The sequence below is a fragment of the Oncorhynchus keta genome, unplaced genomic scaffold (genome assembly GCF_023373465.1).
Source record: "Oncorhynchus keta strain PuntledgeMale-10-30-2019 unplaced genomic scaffold, Oket_V2 Un_contig_462_pilon_pilon, whole genome shotgun sequence".
NCBI lineage: Eukaryota > Metazoa > Chordata > Actinopteri > Salmoniformes > Salmonidae > Oncorhynchus > Oncorhynchus keta.
Window position 1 is genome coordinate 473,664 of NW_026287878.1, and position 22,146 is coordinate 495,809.

Genomic DNA, 22,146 nt, shown 5'->3' on the forward strand with positions numbered 1-22,146 from the left:
CTACTGCCTGGGAGGCTCAAGCTTTGGTGCCTACAGTTTGGACTTCTCCCCCGGGTAATGTGGCCACTCACCGTCTATGAGGTCCCAATAACAACAGTGGAGAAGATGGAGCGAACCATTACCTCATACGTGAAGAAATGGCTGGGTGTCCCACGATGCCTGAGTAACATCGGCCTCTATGGCAAAGGGGTCCTTGAACTACCTCTTACAAGTCTAATGAAGGAGTATAAGTGCTCTAAAGTAAGACTTCAGATGACATTGAAGGACTCCAAAGACCAGACCATTAGCAAGGCTGCACCTCTTCTACAAACTGGACGGAAATGGACATCATCCAAGGCTGTGCAGCAAGCAACATCAGCCCTGAGACACCAAGATATTGTGGGGAATATCCAGCATGGAAGAGGAGGCTTTGGCCTGGCAGCAAGCAACATCAGCCCTGAGACACCAAGACATTGTGGGGAATATCCAGCATGGAAGAGGCGGCTTTGGCCTGGCAGCAAGCAAACCAACGTTCCATAAGGTAACAACATCTGAATGCAGGAAGCTGGTGGTCGAGGAGGTTCGCAGACAGGAGGAGACGGCAAGAAGTGCAAAGGCTGTCTCTCTTGCTAAACAAGGGCAATGGACGCGGTGGGAAGGCCTGGAGAGGAGAAAGATCAACTAGAGTGAGCTTTGGCAAATGGAGGCAAGCAACATCAGCTTCATCATAAGAGCTATTTATGATGTGCTTCCATCACCAAAAAACCTACATCAATGGTATGGCGAGGACTCGACCTGCCCCCTCTGCCCAGCTCCAGCGACTCTCAGGCATATAATGACAGGTTGCAAGACCAGCCTCTCACAAGGCCGCTACACCTGGAGGCACAATCAGGTCCTAAAGAGCCTGGCTGCAGCACTTGAGACCAAGAGGAATGCAACCAATTCATTACCTCCAAAAACAAGCAATCCCGTCAAAACAACAACATTCATCCGGGAGGGACAGAAAAGGCCCAAGCATCCTCCTAAGAAGCCAGAAACTGGACACCTAGCCATGGCCCGGGACTGGAAGATGCTTGTCGATATTGGCCAGCAACTCATTTTTCCACTTGAGATGGCTTCTACCAACCTTAGGCCAGACATGGTACTCTGGTCCCCTTCACGAAAGGCTGTGTACATCATAGAGCTCACAGTCCCGTGGGAAAACTCTGTTGAAGAGGCCCACGAGCGTAGGAAACTGCGTTACACAGAGTTGGCAGCAGATGCAACTCAGTGTGGCTGGAATGCAAAAGTCTAGCCAGTATGCGGTCAGCTGTAGGGCTGGCTCAGGGAAGAGGACGCCCCTGCCTTGCATAGTCCCGTGGGACATCTTAATTGGGCATGATACACAAGCTAAGGCTTGATCACCCTTTAGCTGGCCACCTTTGATGAGGGTGTTTAGTGATTAAAGGCCGAAAAACACCCACTGATTTGAAGGCACACAACTGAAGATGTGTCCCAAAATTGACATCTTAACCCAGTCTAAGAAATAAACCTCCCATGCCACTCTGTCAACATCACGGCAAATCTAATGTGAGTGCATTCCATCAATTGGCACAATGGACAGTTTTTAACATCTCGTCCCGTGTCTATGTGGTCCTTCTGTGGCTCGGTTGGTAGAGCATGGCGCTTGTAACGCCAGGGTAGTGGGTTCGATTCCCGGGACCACCCATACGTAGAATGTATGCACACATGACTGTAAGTCGCTTTGGATAAAAGCGTCAGCTAAATGGCGTATATTATTATTATTATATTCTATGATTCTGTTAATAATGGAAACAGGCCAACTATACACGTTGTTCCTTAATAAGCTTTGCTCAGCTTTGTTCTTTGGACAAATCTTTCCAGATGTCTTCATATTGTTTGCTCAATTTCACTTCTTGTTGCCTGTAATATTTGTAATTCAAAATAAAGCTGTGGGAGAGACTTGCCAAAAGACTGACTTTCAGAATTGTTCCTATTTGAAAGCTGCAACTTTAGGACAATACCTTTAACTTGTCTTAATGCTTTTGATAGGCCATTTAAAATTAGAAAGATTTGGCTTCTGGCTGTTTGGTTATGCAGGCTATAGCAAAGGAATAAGCCAGGAATAAGGAATAAGCCACTTGACATGGCCCTGCTGTGGGCTGCCTGGCCAACTCATATTTACGACCTTCCCACTTGGTTATGAATGCAGCATCACCTACCAGGGCTTGTAGTTGATGCACTGGGCTAGAGATTAGGGGTCACAGGTCAGGGTTACCTACCAGGACTTTGCCATTGATGCACTGGGCTAGAGGCAGCCACTGGAAGACCTCACTGAAGAGAGTGAACATCTGAGCGGTGTACTTGGCCTTCACCTCCCCCTCAAAACCATACATCTGGTTCATGTTGTCAGTCTCATGGTTACCTAGTTACACAGAAACATATGGACATTAGTTAAAAATACAATTTACCCGTCTCTAAGCCATGCCCCAGAATTTTGGGCAAAATTAATAATGGCAATGCTCTGATGGATCCCAACTGTGGTCGAGTCCGACACCTCAGTCAAGCTTACATTTCAAACCCTTGGAAGCCCAGGGGGGCAAAAACACAGATTTCATCCCAAAATAAATGGTTTAAAAATGGCTAAATAATTGAACAGTGCATATATTTAGATACATAAAATACAGCCTGTTGAAGTTTTTTTTTAAATCCTAAATTATACTGTTGAATTGTTTTTTAGCTTGCTGGTCAGCTAGCTCTCATTGAAAACAATGCCAGTGCTAGTAGCTAGCTAGCCATAGTTAATATAACTTGTTTTTCTCCAAATGCATGTTAGCTAGCTAAATTGGCTTTATTAGGAATAGAACTTTCATCTGCTGTCGACGTGCACAAACAATTTAAGGAGAAGCTCCAAAATTAGTTTGCAGTTTGACTGCAGTGCATTGAACCGTCCAGTGGCTAGCCACACTACAAACTTAATTTGACCAGGTTCCTGTGAAGCAATTGTAATGACAGTCCACCACAACATACCCAAGAGTCTCCTGATCGGCAAGGGGTAATCTGTGTTTCATTTCATTGTGTATTAAAAATACAATTTGAAATCATTGTGAGGTGTTTTCTCCAGTGGTTTGAAAGGGGAATTGGGCTTCCTGGGAAAATGTTGACCAAGGTTGCAACAGTAACCAAGGGGGGCGGGGCTTAGGGAAGGGTCAATTACACATGGGAATAGAAGACCAGACACTGACATAACAGTTTTTATCAACATTAATGTAAGAGCAGGTAGGAGTCAGGGAGCAGCATACTGACCACTGAGGAGGTAGAAGGAATCAGGGTGCAGCATACTGACCACTGAGGAGGTGGAAGGAATCAGGGAGCAGCATACTGACCACTGAGGTAGAAGGAATCAGGGAGCAGCATACTGACCACTGAGGAGGTGGAAGGAATCAGGGAGCAGCATACTGACCACTGAGGAGGTGGAAGGAATCAGGGAGCAGCATACTGACCACTGAGGAGGTGGAAGGAATCAGGGAGCAGCATACTGACCACTGAGGAGGTGGAAGGAATCAGGGAGCAGCATACTGACCACTGAGGAGGTGGAAGGAATCAGGGAGCAGCATACTGACCACTGAGGAGGTGGAAGGAATCAGGGAGCAGCATACTGACCACTGAGGAGGTGGAAGGAATCAGGGAGCAGCATACTGACCACTGAGGAGGTGGAAGGAATCAGGGAGCAGCATACTGACTGAGGAGGTGGAAGGAATCCACTGACCAGAGGAGGTGGAAGGAATCAGGGAGCAGCATACTGACCACTGAGGAGGTGGAAGGACCACTGAGGAGGTGGAAGGAATCAGCATACTGACCACTGAGGAGGTGGAAGGAATCAGGGAGCAGCATACTGACCACTGAGGAGGTGGAAGGAATCAGGGAGCAGCATACTGACCACTGAGGAGGTGGAAGGAATCAGGGAGCAGCATACTGACCACTGAGGAGGTGGAAGGAATCAGGGAGCAGCATACTGACCACTGAGGAGGTGGAAGGAATCAGGGAGCAGCATACTGACCACTGAGGAGGTGGAAGGAATGGAAGCATACTGACCACTGAGGAGGTGGAAGGAATCAGGGAGCAGCATACTGACCACTGAGGAGGTGGAAGGAATCAGGGAGCAGCATACTGACCACTGAGGAGGTGGAAGGAATCAGGGAGCAGCATACTGACCACTGAGGAGGTGGAAGGAATCAGGGAGCAGCATACTGACCACTGAGGAGGTGGAAGGAATCAGGGAGCAGCATACTGACCACTGAGGAGGTGGAAGGAATCAGGGAGGCAGCATACTGACCACTGAGGAGGTGGAAGGAATCAGGGAGCAGCATACTGACCACTGAGGAGGTGGAAGGAATCAGGGAGGCGCATACTGACCACTGAGGAGGTGGAAGGAATCAGGGAGCAGCATACTGACCACTGAGGAGGTGGAAGGAATCAGGGAGCAGCATACTGACCACTGAGGAGGTGGAAGGAATCAGGGAGCAGCATACTGACCACTGAGGAGGTGGAAGGAATCAGGGAGCAGCATACTGACCACTGAGGAGGTGGAAGGAATCAGGGAGCAGCATACTGACCACTGAGGAGGTGGAAGGAATCAGGGAGGCGCACCCTTTAAATGGTTCAAACAGCCGACCAATCCGCCTGTTACAATTGCTTAGCAAACTTTTGGAAATAATTATGTTTGATCAAATAAAAAAAAAGTTATTTTACAGAAAACAAAATAACACTTTCAGCATGCTTATAGGGAAGGGCACTCTTCGTGCTCGGCAATGACACAAATGATTGGCTGAAAGAAATTGGATTTGGGAGCTGGGATTGGGGAGCTGTTCTATTAGACTTCAATGCCGTTTTTGAGGTCATTGATCATAAGCTATTGCTGAATGTTTTTTTTTATGTGTTATGGATCGCAAGTTACCCATCTAATAGAACAGAGGGTTTTCTTTAATGTGGAAGCCTCTCTCATGGAAATGATGTTGAGTGCGTTGTACCGCAGGGCAGCTGGTTAGGGCCATTATTGTTTTCTATTTTATTAACCACCTTCCACTGACCTTGAATAAAGCCTGTGTGTTTATGTATGCTGCCGACTCAAAGGTATACACGTTGGCTGCAACAGTCAAATAAACAACAGACACTTAACATAGAGCTCCAGTCTGTTTTAGAACGGGTACCTAGCAATAGGCTGGGGAGACATATGTTTTTTTAATACTACATCTCTTAATACATTGATGAACATAGTCATGGCCTCTAAACACTCAAGCTGCATACTCCAGTATGGACCCTGCATACTGGACTAAACTACTGAAAAAGCTGCTTCCTGTGCTTGGCCCTCCTATGTTGAACATAATAAACTGTTCCTTATCCACCAGATGTGAACCAAACTCACTAAGAGAGGCATTAATAAAGCCTCACTTGAAAAAGCCAAACTGTCCTCTATGAACACGAGCTTCAATGCCATACAACACTCCTTCCGTGGCCTCAAACTGCTCTTAAACGCTAGTAAAACCAAATGCATGCTTTTCAACCGCTCGCTGCCTGCACCCGCACGCCTGACTAGCATCACCACCCTGGATGGTTCCGACCTAGAATATGTGGACATCTATAAGTACCTAGGTGTCTGGCTAGACTGTAAACTCTCCTTCCAGACTCATATCAAACATCTCCAATCTAAAATCAAATCTAGAGTTGGCTTTCTATTCCGCAACAAAGCCTCCTTCACTCACGCAGCCAAACTTACCATAGTAAAACTGACTATCCTACAGATCCTCGACTTCGGCGATGTCATCTACAAAATAGCTTCCAACACTCTACTCAGCAAACTGGATGCTGTTTATCACAGTGCCATCCGTTTTGTTACTAAAGCACCTTATACCACCCACCACTGCGACCTGTATGATCTAGTCGGCTGGCCCTCGCTACATATTCGTCGCCAGACCCACTGGCTCCAGGTCATCTACAAGTCCATGCTAGGTAAAGCTTCGCCTTATCTCAGTTCACTAGTCACGATGGCAACACCCACCCGTAGTACTGGTCATTTATGAACATTTGAACATCTTGACCATGTTCTGTTATAATCTCCACCTGGCACAGCCAGAAGAGGACTGGCCACCCCACATAGCCTGGTTCCTCTCTAGGTTTCTTCCTAGGTTTTGGCCTTTCTAGGGAGTTTTTCCTAGCCACCGTGCTTCTACACCTGCATTGCTTGCTGTTTGGGGTTTTAGGCTGGGTTTCTGTACAGCACTTTGAGATATCAGCTGATGTACGAAGGGCTATATAAATACATTTGATTTGATTTGATCCCTAAAGCCAACACCTCATTTGGCCGCCTTTCGTTCCAGTTCTCTGCTGCCTGTGACTGGAACGAATTGCAATAAAATATAAAAAAAACAATAATAATAATAATATATATATTTTTTTTTTTAATCGCTAAAGTTGGAGACTTTTATCTCCCTCACCAATTTCAAACATCTGCTATCTGAGCAGCTAACCGATCGCTGCAGCTGTACATAGTCTATTGGTAAATAGCCCACCCATTTTTACATACCTCATCCCCATACTGTTTTTATTTATTTACTTTTCTGCTCTTTTGCACACCAATATCTCTACCTGTACATGACCATCTGATCATTTATCACTCCAGTGTTAATCTGCAAAATTGTAATTATTCGCCTACCTCATGCCTTTTGCACACAATGTATATAGACTCTTTTTTTTCTACTGTGTTATTGACTTGTTAATTGTTTACTCCATGTGTAACTCTGTGTTGTCTGTTCACACTGCTATGCTTTATCTTGGCCAGGTCGCAGTTGCAAATGAGAACTTGTTCTCAACTAGCCTACCTGGTTAAATAAATGTTAAATAAAAAAATTATTTGACATGCTCAAAAATGCTAAATTGACTGGCCCGATGAACTCGGGATGGCCGGGCAGTGAAAGTGGTTCCTCTCCATCGCTCGATGGTGACATGAGAGAAGTGGGAGTTTTTGAAAAATGTCCAAAATTACTAGGGGCTCGGATGGGGGTGCAAAATTATTGGATGGGCTCGGATGGGGGGTGCTCCCTACCCAACTGTGGACCCCTTGCACACCCCTAAAGGCCATTATGAAAATGTTATCCTGGTAACCCGTTCCAATCACCAGGCGCACGGCTGTCCATTTCCAATGGGCATTTACCATAACGAATTTGACATGCTCAAAAAAATTCAGGAATGCGAAATTGACTGTCCCGGTGAACTCGGGATGGCCGGGCAGTGATTCTGGTTCCTCTCAATCGCGCGTTTGGGTTGATTTCAGAATGTCACTTTGGTGATGGTACCTCACTGTTTAAACATATTGCAAATGGACAAAAGTCAGCCAGCAAGTCACCATCCATCAGTCAATTAGATATCATTCTGACACCAAACTGATACAAACTGACACCACACCCACTTTTTCCAACTCGTTTAGAAGCCAACTATCACAGATTTCAGAGCAGGCCCAAAATTCACAGCGCCTTCTGTTCAAATTAGAGGTCGACAGATTCATTCGGGCCAATTTCAAGTTTATAACAATCGAAAATCTGTATTTTTGGGCGACGATTTGCTGATTTTTTGTTTTTACACCTTTATTTAATCTTTATTTAACTAGGCAAGTCAGTTAAGAATACATTCTTATTTTCAATGACGGCCTAGGAACAGTGGGTTAACTGCCTCGTACAGATTTTCACCTTGTCAGCTCGGGGGATTCAATCTTGCAACCTTATAGTTAACTAGTCCAACGCAATAACGACCTGCCTCTCTCGTTGCACTCCACAAGGAGACTGCCTGTTATGCAAATGCAGTAAGCCAAGGTAAGTTGCTAGCTAGCATTAAACTTATCTTGTAAAAAACAATCAATCATAATCACTAGTTAACTACACATGGTTTATGATATTAACAGATATTATCTAGCGTGTACTGTGCTGCATATAATCTGACTGAGCATACAAGCAAGCATACAAGTATCTAAGTATTTGACTGAGCGGTGGTAGGCAGAAGCAGGCGCGTAAACATTCATTCAAACAGCACTTTCGTGCGTTTTGCCAGCAGCTCTTTGTTGTGCGTCAAGCATTGCGCTGTTTATGACGTCAAACTTATCAACTCCCGAGATGAGGCTGGTGTGACCGAAGTGAAATGGCTGGCTAGTTAGCACGCGCTAATAACGTTTTAAAATTCACTCGCTCTGAGCCTTGGGGTGGTTGTTTCCCTGGCTCTGCATGGGTAACGCTGCTTCGATGTGGTGGCTGTTGTTGTGTTGCTGGTTCGAGCCCAGGGAGGAGCGAGGAGAGGGACGGAAGCTATACTGTTACACTGGCAATACTAAAGTGCCTATAAGAACTTCCAATAGTCAAAGGTTAATGAAATACAAATGGTATAGAGGGAAGTAGTCCTATAATTCCTCATAACTACGACCTAAAACTTCTTACCTGGGAATATTGAAGACTCATGTTAAAAGGAACCACCAGCTTTCATATGTTCTCATGTTCTTAGCAAGGAACTGAAATGTTAGCTTTCTTACATAGCACGTATTGCACAAACCAAATTGAACATGTTTCATTATCTACTTGATGCTAAATTGATTTTATTGATGTATTATATTAAAACCTCTTAGCGTCCCCCGAGACGTCTGCGTCCCACCCAGCCATCTAGAAATGCAAATGCGCTACGCCAAATGCTAATAGCACTTGTTAAAACTCAAACGTTCATTAAAACACACATGCAGGGTACTGAATTAAAGCTACACTCGTTGTGAATCTAGCCAACAAGTCAGATTTTTAAAATGCTTTTCGGCGAAAGCATGAGAAGCTATTATCTGATAGCATGCAACACCCCGAAATACCTGAAGGGGACCTAAACAAAATAATTAGCGTAGCCGGCGCTACACAAAACGCAGAAATAAAATATAAAACATTCATTACCTTTGACGAGCTTCTTTGTTGGCACTCCTATATGTCCCATAATCACTATTGGGTCTTTTTTTTATTAAATCGGTCCATATATACCCAAAATAGCCATCTCTGAAAACTGTGTGATCCAGAAAAAAACACTGTTTCAAAACACGTCATTTTTTTATTAAAAAAGTTGCCTGTAAACTTTCACAAAACACTTCAAAATGCTTTTGTAATCCAACTTTAGGTATTAGTAAATGTTAATAATCTATCAAATTGATCGCGGGCGATGTGTATTCAATAGCTCCACGTCTTCAAATCATGGTCGGAAATCTCTCTTCCAAAACATCCTCGGAACCGGATGGAATGGGGTCTCTTCTTCGTTTGAAGGAACAACTCCCAGGCAATTGCCAAGACTGGCGACATCGTGTGGAAGCTGTAAATCTCGGCGCCATCTAATTTGCTGTGCCATAGACAATACATGCAAGTGGCGCATTGATATTTTTTCCACTTTTTGGTGATCAGTTTTCCTTGGGCTTTTCTACAAAACACACGTTCTGTTATAGTCACAGCCGTGATTTAACCAGTTTTAGAAACGTCAGAGTGTATAGTATATGCATATGATTAGTATGTGTGGATAGAAAACACTCAGACGTTTATAAAACTGGTTAAATCACGGCTGTGACTATAACAGAATGTGCGTTTCATCGAAAAGGGCAGGAAAATCTGATCACTGAAAATGGAAATAAATATCCATGCGCGACTTCAAGGAATTGTTCAAAGTGAACCGAATTAAATGAGGCCGAGGTTGCAGTGCCTACAGCTTCCACACGTTGTCTAGAGTCTTGTCATTTGATTCAGCTTTGATTCTTGGTCAAACCGAATCAAGGGAACCGATTCCCTACGGTCAACAATGTTTTTGTTGGGCTCTCTCCAGACATTTTTTTCGAGACAGACACCTATAGAATTGACATCGCCTCCTGATGAATTTTATCGCTTATTAACGTGTAATACCTAAAGTTGCATTACAAAAGCATTACAAAAGTATTTCGAAGTGTTTTGTGAAAGTTTATCGTCAACTTTTTGAATTTAAAAATGACGACGTTATGAAACGCAATTTTTTTCCGTTTATCACACAGTCTTCATAGATCGATATCTAGGCTATATATGGACCGATTTAATCGAAAAAAGACCCAATAGTGATTATGGGACATCTAGGAGTGCCAACAAAGAAGATGGTCAAAGGTAATGAATGTTTTATATTTTATTTGTGCGGTTTGTGTAGCGACGACTATGCTAATTATTTTGTTTACGTCCCCCTGCGGGTCTTTTGGGGTGTTACATGCTATCAGATAATAGCTTCTCATGCTTTCGCCGAAAAGCATTTTAAAAATCTGACTTGTTGCCTGGATTCACAACGAGTGTAGCTTTAATTCAATACCCTGCATGTGTATTTTAATGAACGTTTGAGTTTTAACTAATACTATTAGCATTTAGCGTAGCGCATTTGCATTTCCAGAGCTCTAGATGGGACGCCTGCGAGCAAGAGGTTAAAGATGCAATAAAACTGGCCTTCTTTAGACTAGTTGAGTATCTGGAACATCAGCATTTGTGGGTTCGATTTTAGGCTCAAAATGGCCAGAAACAAATACCTTTCTTCTGAAACTCATCAGTCTATTCTTGTTCTGAGAAATGAAGGCTATTCCATGTGATAAATTGCCAAGGAACTGAAGATCTCACACAACGCTGTGTACTACTCCCTTCACACAACAGAACAAACTGTCTCTAACCAGAATAGAAAGAGGAGTGAGAGGCCCCGGAGTGTCTAATTTGAGAAACAGACACCTCACAAGTCCTCAACTGGCAGCTTCATTAAAATAGTACCCACAAAACACCACTCTCGACGTCAACAGTGAAGAGGCGACTCCGGGATGCTGTCCTTCTAGGCAGAGTTCCTCTGTCCAGTCTCAACGTCAACAGTGAAGAGGCGACTCCGGGATGCTGTCCTTCTAGGCAGAGTTCCTCTGTCCAGTCTCAACGTCAACAGTGAAGAGGCGACTCCGGGATGCTGGCCTTCTAGGCAGAGTTCCTCTGTCCAGTGTCTGTGTTATTTTTCCCATCTTAATCTTTTCTTTTTATTGGCCAGTCTGAGATATGGCTTTTTCTTTGCAACTCTGCCTAGGAGGCCAGCATCCCGGAGATGCCTCTTCATTGTTGACGTTGAGATTGGTGTTTTGCGGGTACTATTTAATGAAGCTGCCAGTCGAATTTACTTTTCTTTCAAAATCAAGTGAACCCAAATTTTCGAACGGTAGTGTATATTGTATTGTAATTTACACTGTACCATGTATTATACCTAGATATGGTGTGTATGTACTGATATGTTGGCTGTGTGAGACATTTTAAATATATGTATTTCAGTCCTTGACTAATAATGTACTATGTCATATTTCATGTGGACCCCTGGTAGAGTAGCTGATGCTTTTGTAGCGGCTAATGGGGATCCTAATGAATACCAAAAATCCAAATTACTGACCTCTGAGGAGGTAGAAGGAGTCAGGGAGGAGCAGCTTGAAGCCAAACAGAGTCAGGATGACCTCTAGGGAGAACGAACCACGGTCCACAAAGTCTCCATTAAATAGCTGTGTTCTATTGTTAAGGGTTATCATGACATTTCAATTAATACTAACTAACACATGGTTTACTCCACATGTCACCGTTTACTGCACATGTCACTGTGGCTGTGACTGAACAGGATACATAGGGGTTGGTCTCAGAGGGTAAGCCGTTCAGCTCAAAGATGTTTATAAGATCGTAGAACTGTCCATGTGTGTCGCCACAAATGGTTATCTTTTCCGTCTGTTGGGGAGAAAACAGAGGACAGACAGGTTTAGGCACAGGGACAGTTCATCTGCTGAAGGGGATAATCATCTTGACAATTGGAGGACAGGAGAGGAGGAAGAGCAATTACCAGGAAGTCAACAAATATCATGGATGTCTTACCTCTTTTAATGTGATCTCAATAAGACTGGGTAGTTTGGATAAGAGTTCTTTGACTTGGATCAGAATCTGAAAGGATAGATTTTATTAGTTAACAAATACAGGATTACATGTTTTATATAAGGGTTTTTATTTCATAAGGATTAGGGCAATGCGTAAGTTTAGTAAACTAGGGGCCTCCCGAGTGGCACAGTGGTCTAAGGCACTACATCGACGGTGCTTGAGGTGTCACGACAGACCCGGGTTTTATCCCAGACTGTGTCACAGCCAGCTGTCACCGGGAGACCCTTGAGGCGGTGAAAAATTGGCCTCAGTCTACACACAATACCCCATAAAGACAAAGCAAAAACAGTTTAGGAATTTTAGAAAATGTATACAAAAAAAAGAAAAACTGCGGAAATATCACATTTGAATAAATATTCAGACCGTTTATTCATTACTTTGTTGAAGCACCTTTGGTAGCGATTACAGCCTCGAGTCTTCTTGGTAATGACGCTACACGCTTGGAACACATGTATTTGGGGAGTTTCTCCCTTCTCTGCAGATCCTGTCAAGCTCTGTCAGGTTGGAAGGGGAGTGTTGCTGCACAGCTATTTTCAGGTCTCTCCAGAGACGTTCGATCGGGTTCAAGTCCGGGCTCTGGCTGGGCCATTCAGAGACTTTGCCGAAGCCAATCCTGCTTTCTTATAGCTGTGTTCTTAGGGTCGTTGTCCTGTTGGAAGGTGAACCTTGGCCCCAGTCTGAGGTCCAGAGCAGTATGGAGTAGGTTTTCATCAAGGATCTCTCCATACTTTGCTCTGTTCATCTTTCCCTCGATCCTGACCAGTCTCCACATCCCTGCCGCTGAAAAACATCCCCACAGCATGATGCTGCCACCACCATGCTTCACCGTAGAGATGGTGCCAGGTTTCCTCCAGAAGCGAAGCTTGGCATTCAGGCTAAAGAGTTCAATCTTGGTTTCAACAGACCAGAGAATCTTGTTTCTCATGATCTGAGAGTCCTTTAGGTGCCTTTTGGAAAGCTCCAAGTGGGTTGTCGTGCCTTTCACTGAGGAGTGGCTTCCATCTGGCCTGATTGGTGGGTGCTGCAGAGATAGTTGTCGTTCTGGAAGGTTTTCCCATTTCTAGAACTCTGTCAGAGTGACCAGCGGTTCCTTGGTCACCTCCCTGAACAAAGTTCTTCTCCCTCGATTGCTCAGTTAGGACGGGCAGACAGCGCTAGGAAGAGTATTTGGTGGTTCTAAACTTCATCAATTTAATAATGATGTAGGCCACTGTGTTCTTGGGGACCTTCAATCCTGTAGAAATGTTTTGGTACCCTTCCCCAGATCGGTGCCTTGACACAATCCGGTCTCGAAGCTCAACAGACAATTCCTTCAACCTCATGGCTTGGTTTTTGCTCTGACATGCACTATCAACTGTGGGACCTTACATAGAGAGGCGTGTTCCTTTCCAAATCATGTCCAATCAATTGAATTACCACAGGTAGACCCCAATCAAGTTGTCGAAACATCTCAAGGATGATCAATGGAAACAGGACGCACCTGAGGACGCACCTCAATTTCAAGTCTCATACCAAAAGGGTCTGAATAATTCTGTAAATAAGATATTTCAATTTGCAAACATAAAAAAAAAAAGTTTTCGCCTTGTCATTATGGGTATTGTGTGTAGATTGATGAGGAAAAACATTTATTTAATACATTTTAGAATACGGCTGTAACATAACAAAATGTGGAAAAATGGAAGTCTCTGAATACTTTTCGAATGCACTCGATATTATTTAGCAAATGTAAAGACAACATTAAAATTAACAAGTCTGACAATATCAGCCTATCACTTGTGAATGATGTAATTCTCCTGTCTTGTGATCTTAACTGTACATCTCCCTCATTTTTTATTCATTTGTAAACATTTCTAAAAACATAATTCCGCTTTGGCATTATGGGGTCTTGTGTGTAGGTCAGTGACACAAAATCTCAATTGAATCTATTTTAAATTCAGGCTGTAACACAACAAAATGTGGAAAAGGTCAACGGGTGAGAATACTTTCTGAAGGTAATGCATGTGTACCTGATAAGCACACTTTCTGTGCAGTTTCTTCTGGTCTTTGAAGCACTCCATCATCTCTTTCATGAACCTCATTGTGACCTTCCCTTCTTCCAGCTTCGGTCCTGTGTATTGGTCCTCGATCACTGCATGGTGGCACAATCAATCGACCAATCAAATCATCAAATGTATATAGCTCATTTTACAGAGACATTTGTCACTAAGAGCTTTACAGTAACTTAGCATCGAAGGGTAGATGAAGCACAATGTATACAGGCAGTAGCCCATTATTTCTAGACATTAAAATGATGACTGCTGGATAATATATCGTTTTACAACAGTTATGATAACCACTATTTTATTAAAGTAATTAATCGTAAAATATGAGAAACCACTCACTCATGTTTTCGATGTCTAGGGAGTCTACGACTGATCTCTTCATCTCGTCGCTAGCAATGGCTCTCTCGAAGGCTTTCTGTTTCACAATCTTGTTGCACTCCTGGTACTTCATCTTAGCGTCCTTATCGTTAGGTCGCACACGCACTACCTAACCCCACAACAACAGGCAAACACACAGGGACAGGGGGAGGAGCAGAACTACAGTCAGTCACATAGCAGCATACCACCTTGGATCCCACTGCTGGCTTGGTCCTGGATGGAAAACCAGATGCCTCACCAATTCAAAAAGAAAAGAAAAAAAAAGCATTATTTACCTCAAATCTGAAATCTACAATAGAAGCTAGCCGGAAGCTAGCCAGTTTACTGGCTAACGTTAGTGTTAAGAGATTTTAATCAAGGTTTAACATGAATGATTAAATAATTATACTCAGAAACTTAACCATTAGGGATTAGAGGTTATGTAGCATGGATAAGGAGTAATTGGAAATGATAACCATTGTGGAAGAAGGAATGTATGTGTGTGTGTGTGTCTAAAGTAAGCAAAGAGTCTCATTAACCTATGTTTGAAACAACTCACCTATAACTTTGTGGCGATAAAATAAGACAGCGAGAGCCCTCCCAGGATTTCCTTATCTGGAACTGTCTGCTAAGTGGTAAGAAACTATGGTGAGACTTCAGGAGTTAATCCAGGTATAGTGTGTCAGGTATGTATGCTGGTGAGTTGGAATTAACTTTTGAACCTGCTTTGTCCTGGTCGAGAGGAGGAGATACGGTTTATAACTTTTGACGTCATATTTGATGTATAAACTGTTGTACAGGGTTCAATGAGAAGTGCTCTCGATAATAAATGCTATTGTCTAATTTTGGTAGACTGGTCTCTGTCTATTTTATGCAAAGAAGGATCTTACAAATTCTTAGGAACAGACAGAGTGATTTTAATTGAATTGGTTAATGAACACATATAGGAATTGTAAAATTCCTTTAACAGTTAGTATTCAGCTAACCACGGTTTGTGGTCATCTGCTGTCCTTTAGCTTGAAAAGCTATTGCCAGTTGTGTACAACACGACTCAGATCAGAACATACCGGACCTATTTTTCTCTCCATATCCCCGGATTTCAACCGCAAGCTCTGGACATTTACACCTGGATCTCGCAGCTAGCTAGCTGCTATCCGTGTGACTATTGGCTTACGTCGATCCCGGAGCAAACATCAATTGTTCTGGAGCTAGCCAGCTGAAGAGTTCCATCAGCCGACTGGACTACACTGACGTTATCTGCCCGAGGGAGTTATCCAACTGGCCCCTCCGTCGCGACTTTACCAGAAGCCCATCTGCGGCCTGCTAATCGCTAGCTGTCTTATCGGCTGCTATCTGAATAGGTCTATTGGACAATTTTTCTTGGGTCAATATAACTATATCTATTTTGCCACTTGGATTGATCCCCTCTACCTCACGGAACCCCACTAATCTACCGACGGAAACGCACGAGGTGGCTAAAAACAGACCTCCATCCTATGATAGCTTGCTACCAATGGCCCGGTTAGCTGTCTGAATCGCCGCTACCCCAACCAACCTCACTACTCACTGGACCCTTACGATCACTCGACTAAGCATGCCTCTCCTTAATGTCAATATGCCTTGTCCATTGCTGTTCTGGTTAGTGTTTATTGGCTTATTTCACTGTAAAGCCTCTAGCCCTGCTCATTATACCTTATCCAACCTTTCAGTTCCACCTCAAACACATGCGATGACATCACCTGGTTTCAATTATGTTTCTAGAGACAATGTCTCTCTCATCATCACTCAATACCTAGGTTTACCTCAACTGTATTCACATCCTACCATACTTTTGTCTGTACATTATACCATGAAGCTATTTTATCGCCCCCAGAAACGTCCTTTTACTCTCTGTTCCGGACGTTCGAGACGACCAATTCTCATAGCTTTTAGCCATACCCTTATCCTACTCATCCTCTGTTCCTCTGGCGATGTAGAGGTGTATCCAGGCCCTGCAGTGCCTGGCTCCACTCCTATTCCCCAGGCGTTCTCTTTTGATGACTTCTGTAACTGTAATAGCCTTGGTTTCATGCATGTTAACATTAGAAGCCTCCTCTCTAAGTTTGTTCTATTCACTGCTTTAGCACACTTTGCCAACCCAGATGTTCTAGCCGTGTCTGAATCCTGGCTTAGGAAGACCACCAAAAATTCAGAAATCTCCATCCATAACTACAACATTTTCAGACAAGATAGAACAGCCAAAGGGGGCAGTGTTGACATCTACTGCAAAGATAGCCTGCAGAGTTCTGTCCCACTATCCAAGTCTGTACCCAAACAATTAACTTCTACTTAAAAAAAAAAAATCAACCTCTAAAAACAAGTCTCTCACCGTTGCCGCCTACTATAGAACACACACTGCCCCCAGCTGTGCTCTGGACACCATATGTGAACAGATTGCCCCCCCATCTATCTTCAGAGCTCGTGCTGCTCGGTGACATAAACTGGGACATGCTTAACACCCCAGCCATCCTACAATCTCAACTTGATGCCCTCAATCTCACACAAATTATCAATGAACATACCAGGTACCACCCCAAAGCCGTAAACACGGGCACCCTCAGATATCATCCGAATCAACTTGCCCTCTAAATACACCTCTGCTGTTTTCAACCAAGATCTCAGTGAGCACTGCCTCATTGCCTGCATCCATAATGGGTCAGCGGTCAAACGACCTCCACTCATCACTGTCAAACGCTCCTTGAAACACTTCAGCGAGCAGGCCTTTCCAATCGACCTGGCCGGGGTATCCTGAAAGGACATCGACCTCATCCCGTCAGTAGAGGATGCCTGTTTTTTGTTTTGTTTTTTTAAATGCCTTCCTCACCATCTTAAATAAGCATGGCCCATTCAATAAATGTAGAACCAGGAACAGATATAGCCCTTGGTTCTCTCCAGACCTGACTGCCCATAACCAACACAAAAACATCCTATGGCGTTCTGCATTAGCATGGAACAGCCCCCGTGATATGCAACTTTTCAGGGAAGCTAGAAACCAATATACACAGGCAGTTAGAGAAGCGAAGGCTAGCTTTTTCAAGCAGAAATTTGCTTCCTGCAACACAAACTCAAAAAAGTTCTGGGACACTAAAGTCCATGGAGAATAAGAACAACACTTCCCTGCTGCCCACTGCACTGAGGATAGGAAACACTGTCACCACCAATAAATTCCACTATAATTGAGAATTTCAATAAGCATTTTTCTACGGCTGGTCATGCTTTCCACCTGGCTACCCCTACCCCGGTCAACAGCACTCCACCCCCCCACAGCAACTCGCCCAAGCCATCCCCATTTCTCCTTCACCCAAATCAAGTCAGCTGATGTTCTGAAAGAGCTGCAAAATCTGGACCCCTACAAATCAGCCGGGCTAGACAACCTGGACCCTTTCTTTCTCAAATTCTGCCGAAACTGTTGCAACCCCTATTACTAGCCTGTTCAACCTCTCGTGTCGTATGAGATTCCCGGGCTGCGGTCATCCCCTCTTCAAAGGCGGGGGGTCTCAACCCAAACTGCTACAGACCTACATCTATCCTACCCTGCCTTTCTAAGGTCCTTTTAAGCCAAGTCAACAGACAGATTACCAACCATTTTGAATCCCACCATACCTTCTCCGCAATGCAATCTGGTTTCAGAGCTGGTCATGTGTGCACCTCAGCCACGCTCAAGGTCCTAAACGATATCTTAACTGGCATTGATAAGAAACAATACTGTGCAGCCGTATTCATTGACCTGGCCAAGAATTTAGACTCGGTCAACCACCACATCCTCATCGGCAGACTCGATAGCCTTGGTTTCTCAAATGTTTTCGCCTGGTTCCCAACTAAAGAGTTCAGTGTGTCAAAAGGGCCTGTTGTCCGGGCCTCTGTCAGTCTCTATGGGGGTGCCACAGGGTTCATCCCCTTCTCTTCAATGAAGCTCTTGCTGCTGGTGAGTCTCTGGGGACACCATTTTTACTTCTGGCCCCTACTGTGTTAAAACTGACCATCCATTCAACTCTCCTTCCGTGGCCTCCAATCCTTAAATACAAGTAAAACTAAATGATGCTCTTTCGCTGCTGATGTCATTTACAACATAGCCTCCAATACCCTACTCAATAAATTGGATGTAGTCTATCACAGTGGCATCCGTTTTGTCACCAAAGCCCCATATACTACCCACCACTGCGACCTGTACACTCTCGTTGGCTGGCCCTCGCTTCATACTCGTCGCCAAACCCACTGGCTCCAGGTCATCGACAAGAACCTGCTAGGTAAAGTCACCCCTCATCTCAGCTTGCAGGTCACCATAGCAGCACCCACCTGTAGCACGCGCTCAGCAGGTATACCTCTCTGGTCCAGTTCTGCTGCCAATAACTGGAACAAACTACAAAAATCTCTGAAACTGGAAACACTTATCTCCCTCACTAGCTTTAAGCACCTGCTGTCAGAGCAGCTCACAGATTACTGCACCTGTACATAGCCCATCTATAATTTAGCCCAAACAACTACCTATCCCCCTACGGTACTTATTTATTTTGCTCCTTTGCACCCCATTATTTCTCTCTCTACTATCTCTTCCACTGCCATTACCATTCCAGTGTTTTACTTGCTAAATTGTATTTACTTTGCCACCATGGCCTTTGTTTTGCCTTTACCTATCTTATCTCACCTCATTTGCTCACATCGTATATAGACACTTGTTTCTACTGTATTATTGACTGTATGTTTGTTTTACTCCATGTGTAACTCTGTGTTGTTGTATGTGTCGAACTGCTTTGCTTTATCTTGGCCAGGTAGCAATTGTAAATGAAAACTTGTTCTCAAATTGCCTACCTGGTTAAATAAAGGTGAAATAAATAAATAAATATAGACAGTATTAAATAAAGGTCAGTCTCACATTGCGTAATTTCCGGTCACAATTTGCAGACTCGTTTATGTGCTGCTGTGCGTTTTGTTGCCAACCTTACTTTGCTACCTGACAACTTTACGGTTTTTACTTTTTAATTACCGTTTACATTTTTAGTTTTTCCCTCACTCAACTTTTTTTTCTTGAACTTTTTTACTCTGGACGTTTTATCTGGACATGGTTCGTCAGGACTTCCATCAGTCAAAGCTAAGTAGTAACATTAACATTATGCCTTCTAATTGCAGTCGCTGTACACATAATATACAGGAGTATGATCGCCTTGTGGCGAGGATAGCTGTGCTTCAAGCCCAGCTTCAGACACAATCGTTAGGCAAGGGTAATTTCAGTGTAGGAAAGGATGAAAGAGCGTCTGTGCCACCAGTAAGTAGATAGTATAAATCCCCTCGCACAGTCCCCGCAGCAGGACAACTTTCTCATGGCTTCTGGAGGGAAATGCTGTAGGAATGCTCAACCGGTGTCGCTCATTCAGCCGACAAACTTTCAACCGGTTCTCCCCATTAAGCAATGGGTCGGAGTCAGAGGCCGAGCCTTCTCGTCTCTACTCCTCCCGTTAAGGGGTCTGAGACGCCGAAGCTTCCCACCATTAGATAATTGGCCCTCTTTCTGGGACTCACCCACAAACAGGACCAAGCCTGGCCTGCTGAGGAGTGAAGGACTCCATTTTAGCTGGAGGGGTGCTCTCATCTTATCTACCAACATAGACAGGGCTCTAATTCCTCTAGCTCCACAATGAAATAGCGTGCAGGCCAGGCAGCAGGCTGTTAGCCAGCCTGCCAGCTTAGTGGAGTCTGCCACTAGCACAGTCAGTGTTGTCAGCTCAGCTATCCCCATTGAGACAGTGTCTGTGCCTCGACCTAGGTTGGGCAAAACTAAACAGGGCGGTGCTCGCCGTAACAATCTCACTAGAATAAAGATCTCCTCCATTACTGCCATTATTGAAAGAGATCATGATACCTCACATATCAAAATAGGGCTACTTAATGTTAGATCCCTCACTTCAAAGGCAGTTATAGTCAATGAACTAATCCCTGATCATAATCTTGATGTGATTGGCCTGACTGAAACATGGCTTAAGCCTGATGAATTTACTGTGTTAAATGAGGCCTCACCTCCTGGTTACACTAGTGACCATATCCCCCGTGCATCCCGCAAAGGCAGAGGTGTTGCTAACATTTACTATAGCAAATTTCATTTACATCATTTACAAAAAAATAACGTTGTCTTTTGCGCTTCTAGTCATGAAATCTATGCAGCCTACTCAATCACTTTTTATAGCTACTGTTTACAGGCCTCCTGGGCCATATACAGCGTTTCTCACTGAGTTCCACGCATTCCTGTTGGACCTTGTAGTCACCTTTTGATACCATTGACCACCACATTCTTCTGGAGAGATTGAAAACCCAAATTGGTCTACACGGACAAGTTCTGGACTGGTTTAGATCTTATCTGTCGGAAAGATATAATTTCGTCTCCGTGAATGGTTTGTCCTCTCACTCACTCACAGGACCTGAGCCCTAGGACCATGCCTCAGGACTACCTGGCATGATGACTCCTTGCTGTCCCCAGTCCACCTGGCCGTGCTGCTGCTCCAGTTTCAACTGTTCTGCCTGCGGCTATGGAACCCTGACCTGTTCACCGGACGTACTACCTGTCCCAGACCTGCTGTTTTCAACTCTCTAGAGACAGCAGGAGCGGTAGAGATACTCTTAATGATCGGCTATGAAAAGCCAACTGACATTTACTCCTGACTTGCTGCACCCTCGACAACTACTGTGATTACTATTATTTGACCATGCTGGTCATTTATGAACATTTGAAAATCTTGGCCATGTTCTGTTATAATCTCCACCCGGCACAGCCAGAAGAGGACTGGCCACCCCACATAGCCTGGTTCCTCTCTAGGTTTCTTCCTAGGTTTTGGCCTTTCTCGGGAGTTTTTCCTAGCCACAGTGCTTCTACACCTGCATTGCTTGCTGTTTGGGGTTTTAGGTTGAGTTTCTGTACAGCACATTGATATATCAGCTGATGTAAGAAAGGCTATATAAATCAATTTGATATAGATATGTAAAACTAAGTCAGTCTCATACAGACAGTATTGGATAAAGGTCCGTCTCAAATAAACAATATGACAGTATTACATAAAGTCTCAAATACTATATCAGTACACTGCTTGTCCTAGCACATGCACAGATCAAAACACCGCTATAAATAACTCTGATTAATGTGTTTACATGTCCTAATAATTCAGTTTAATAAATACTATATCAGTACACTGCTTGTCCTAGCACATGCACAGATCAAAACACCGCTATAAATAACTCTGATTAATGTGTTTACATGTCCTAATAATTCAGTTTAATAAATACTATATCAGTACACTGCTTGTCCTAGCACATGCACAGATCAAAACACCGCTATAAATAACTCTGATTAATGTGTTTACATGTCCTAATAATTCAGTTTAATAAATACTATATCAGTACACTGCTTGTCCTAGCACATGCACAGATCAAAACACCGCTATAAATAACTCTGATTAATGTGTTTACATGTCCTAATAATTCAGTTTAATAAATACTATATCAGTACACTGCTTGTCCTAGCACATGCACAGATCAAAACACCGCTATAAATAACTCTGATTAATGTGTTTACATGTCCTAATAATTCAGTTTAATAAATACTATATCAGTACACTGCTTGTCCTAGCACATGCACAGATCAAAACACCGCTATAAATAACTCTGATTAATGTGTTTACATGTCCTAATAATTCAGTTTAATATCTCATGATTACTGTGCAGGTAAACATACTCAATAA

The 22,146-nt window shown here is 43.7% G+C and overlaps 1 protein-coding gene and 1 long non-coding RNA gene across 2 annotated transcripts in view; one reads left to right on the top strand and one right to left on the bottom strand.

Moving 5' to 3' along the window:
* LOC118397598 (serine/threonine-protein phosphatase 5-like) overlaps positions 1-22,146 on the bottom strand; it is a 36,273-nt gene that overhangs the window by 5,993 nt on the left and 8,134 nt on the right. Inside the window, exons 3-8 of the mRNA XM_052509451.1 lie at positions 14,366-14,513; positions 13,991-14,112; positions 11,925-11,990; positions 11,682-11,780; positions 11,458-11,563; positions 2,262-2,404 (exon numbers count right to left, since the gene is read on the bottom strand). Of these exons, the coding sequence (XP_052365411.1) occupies positions 2,262-2,404; positions 11,458-11,563; positions 11,682-11,780; positions 11,925-11,990; positions 13,991-14,112; positions 14,366-14,513 (684 nt within the window). The remainder of the gene's footprint in view (positions 1-2,261; positions 2,405-11,457; positions 11,564-11,681; positions 11,781-11,924; positions 11,991-13,990; positions 14,113-14,365; positions 14,514-22,146) is intronic.
* Positions 3,576-4,547, top strand: LOC127924839 (uncharacterized). Its single transcript, XR_008119024.1, has 4 exons — positions 3,576-3,692; positions 3,850-4,049; positions 4,085-4,284; positions 4,406-4,547. It is a non-coding gene; the product is annotated as an uncharacterized LOC127924839 (long non-coding RNA).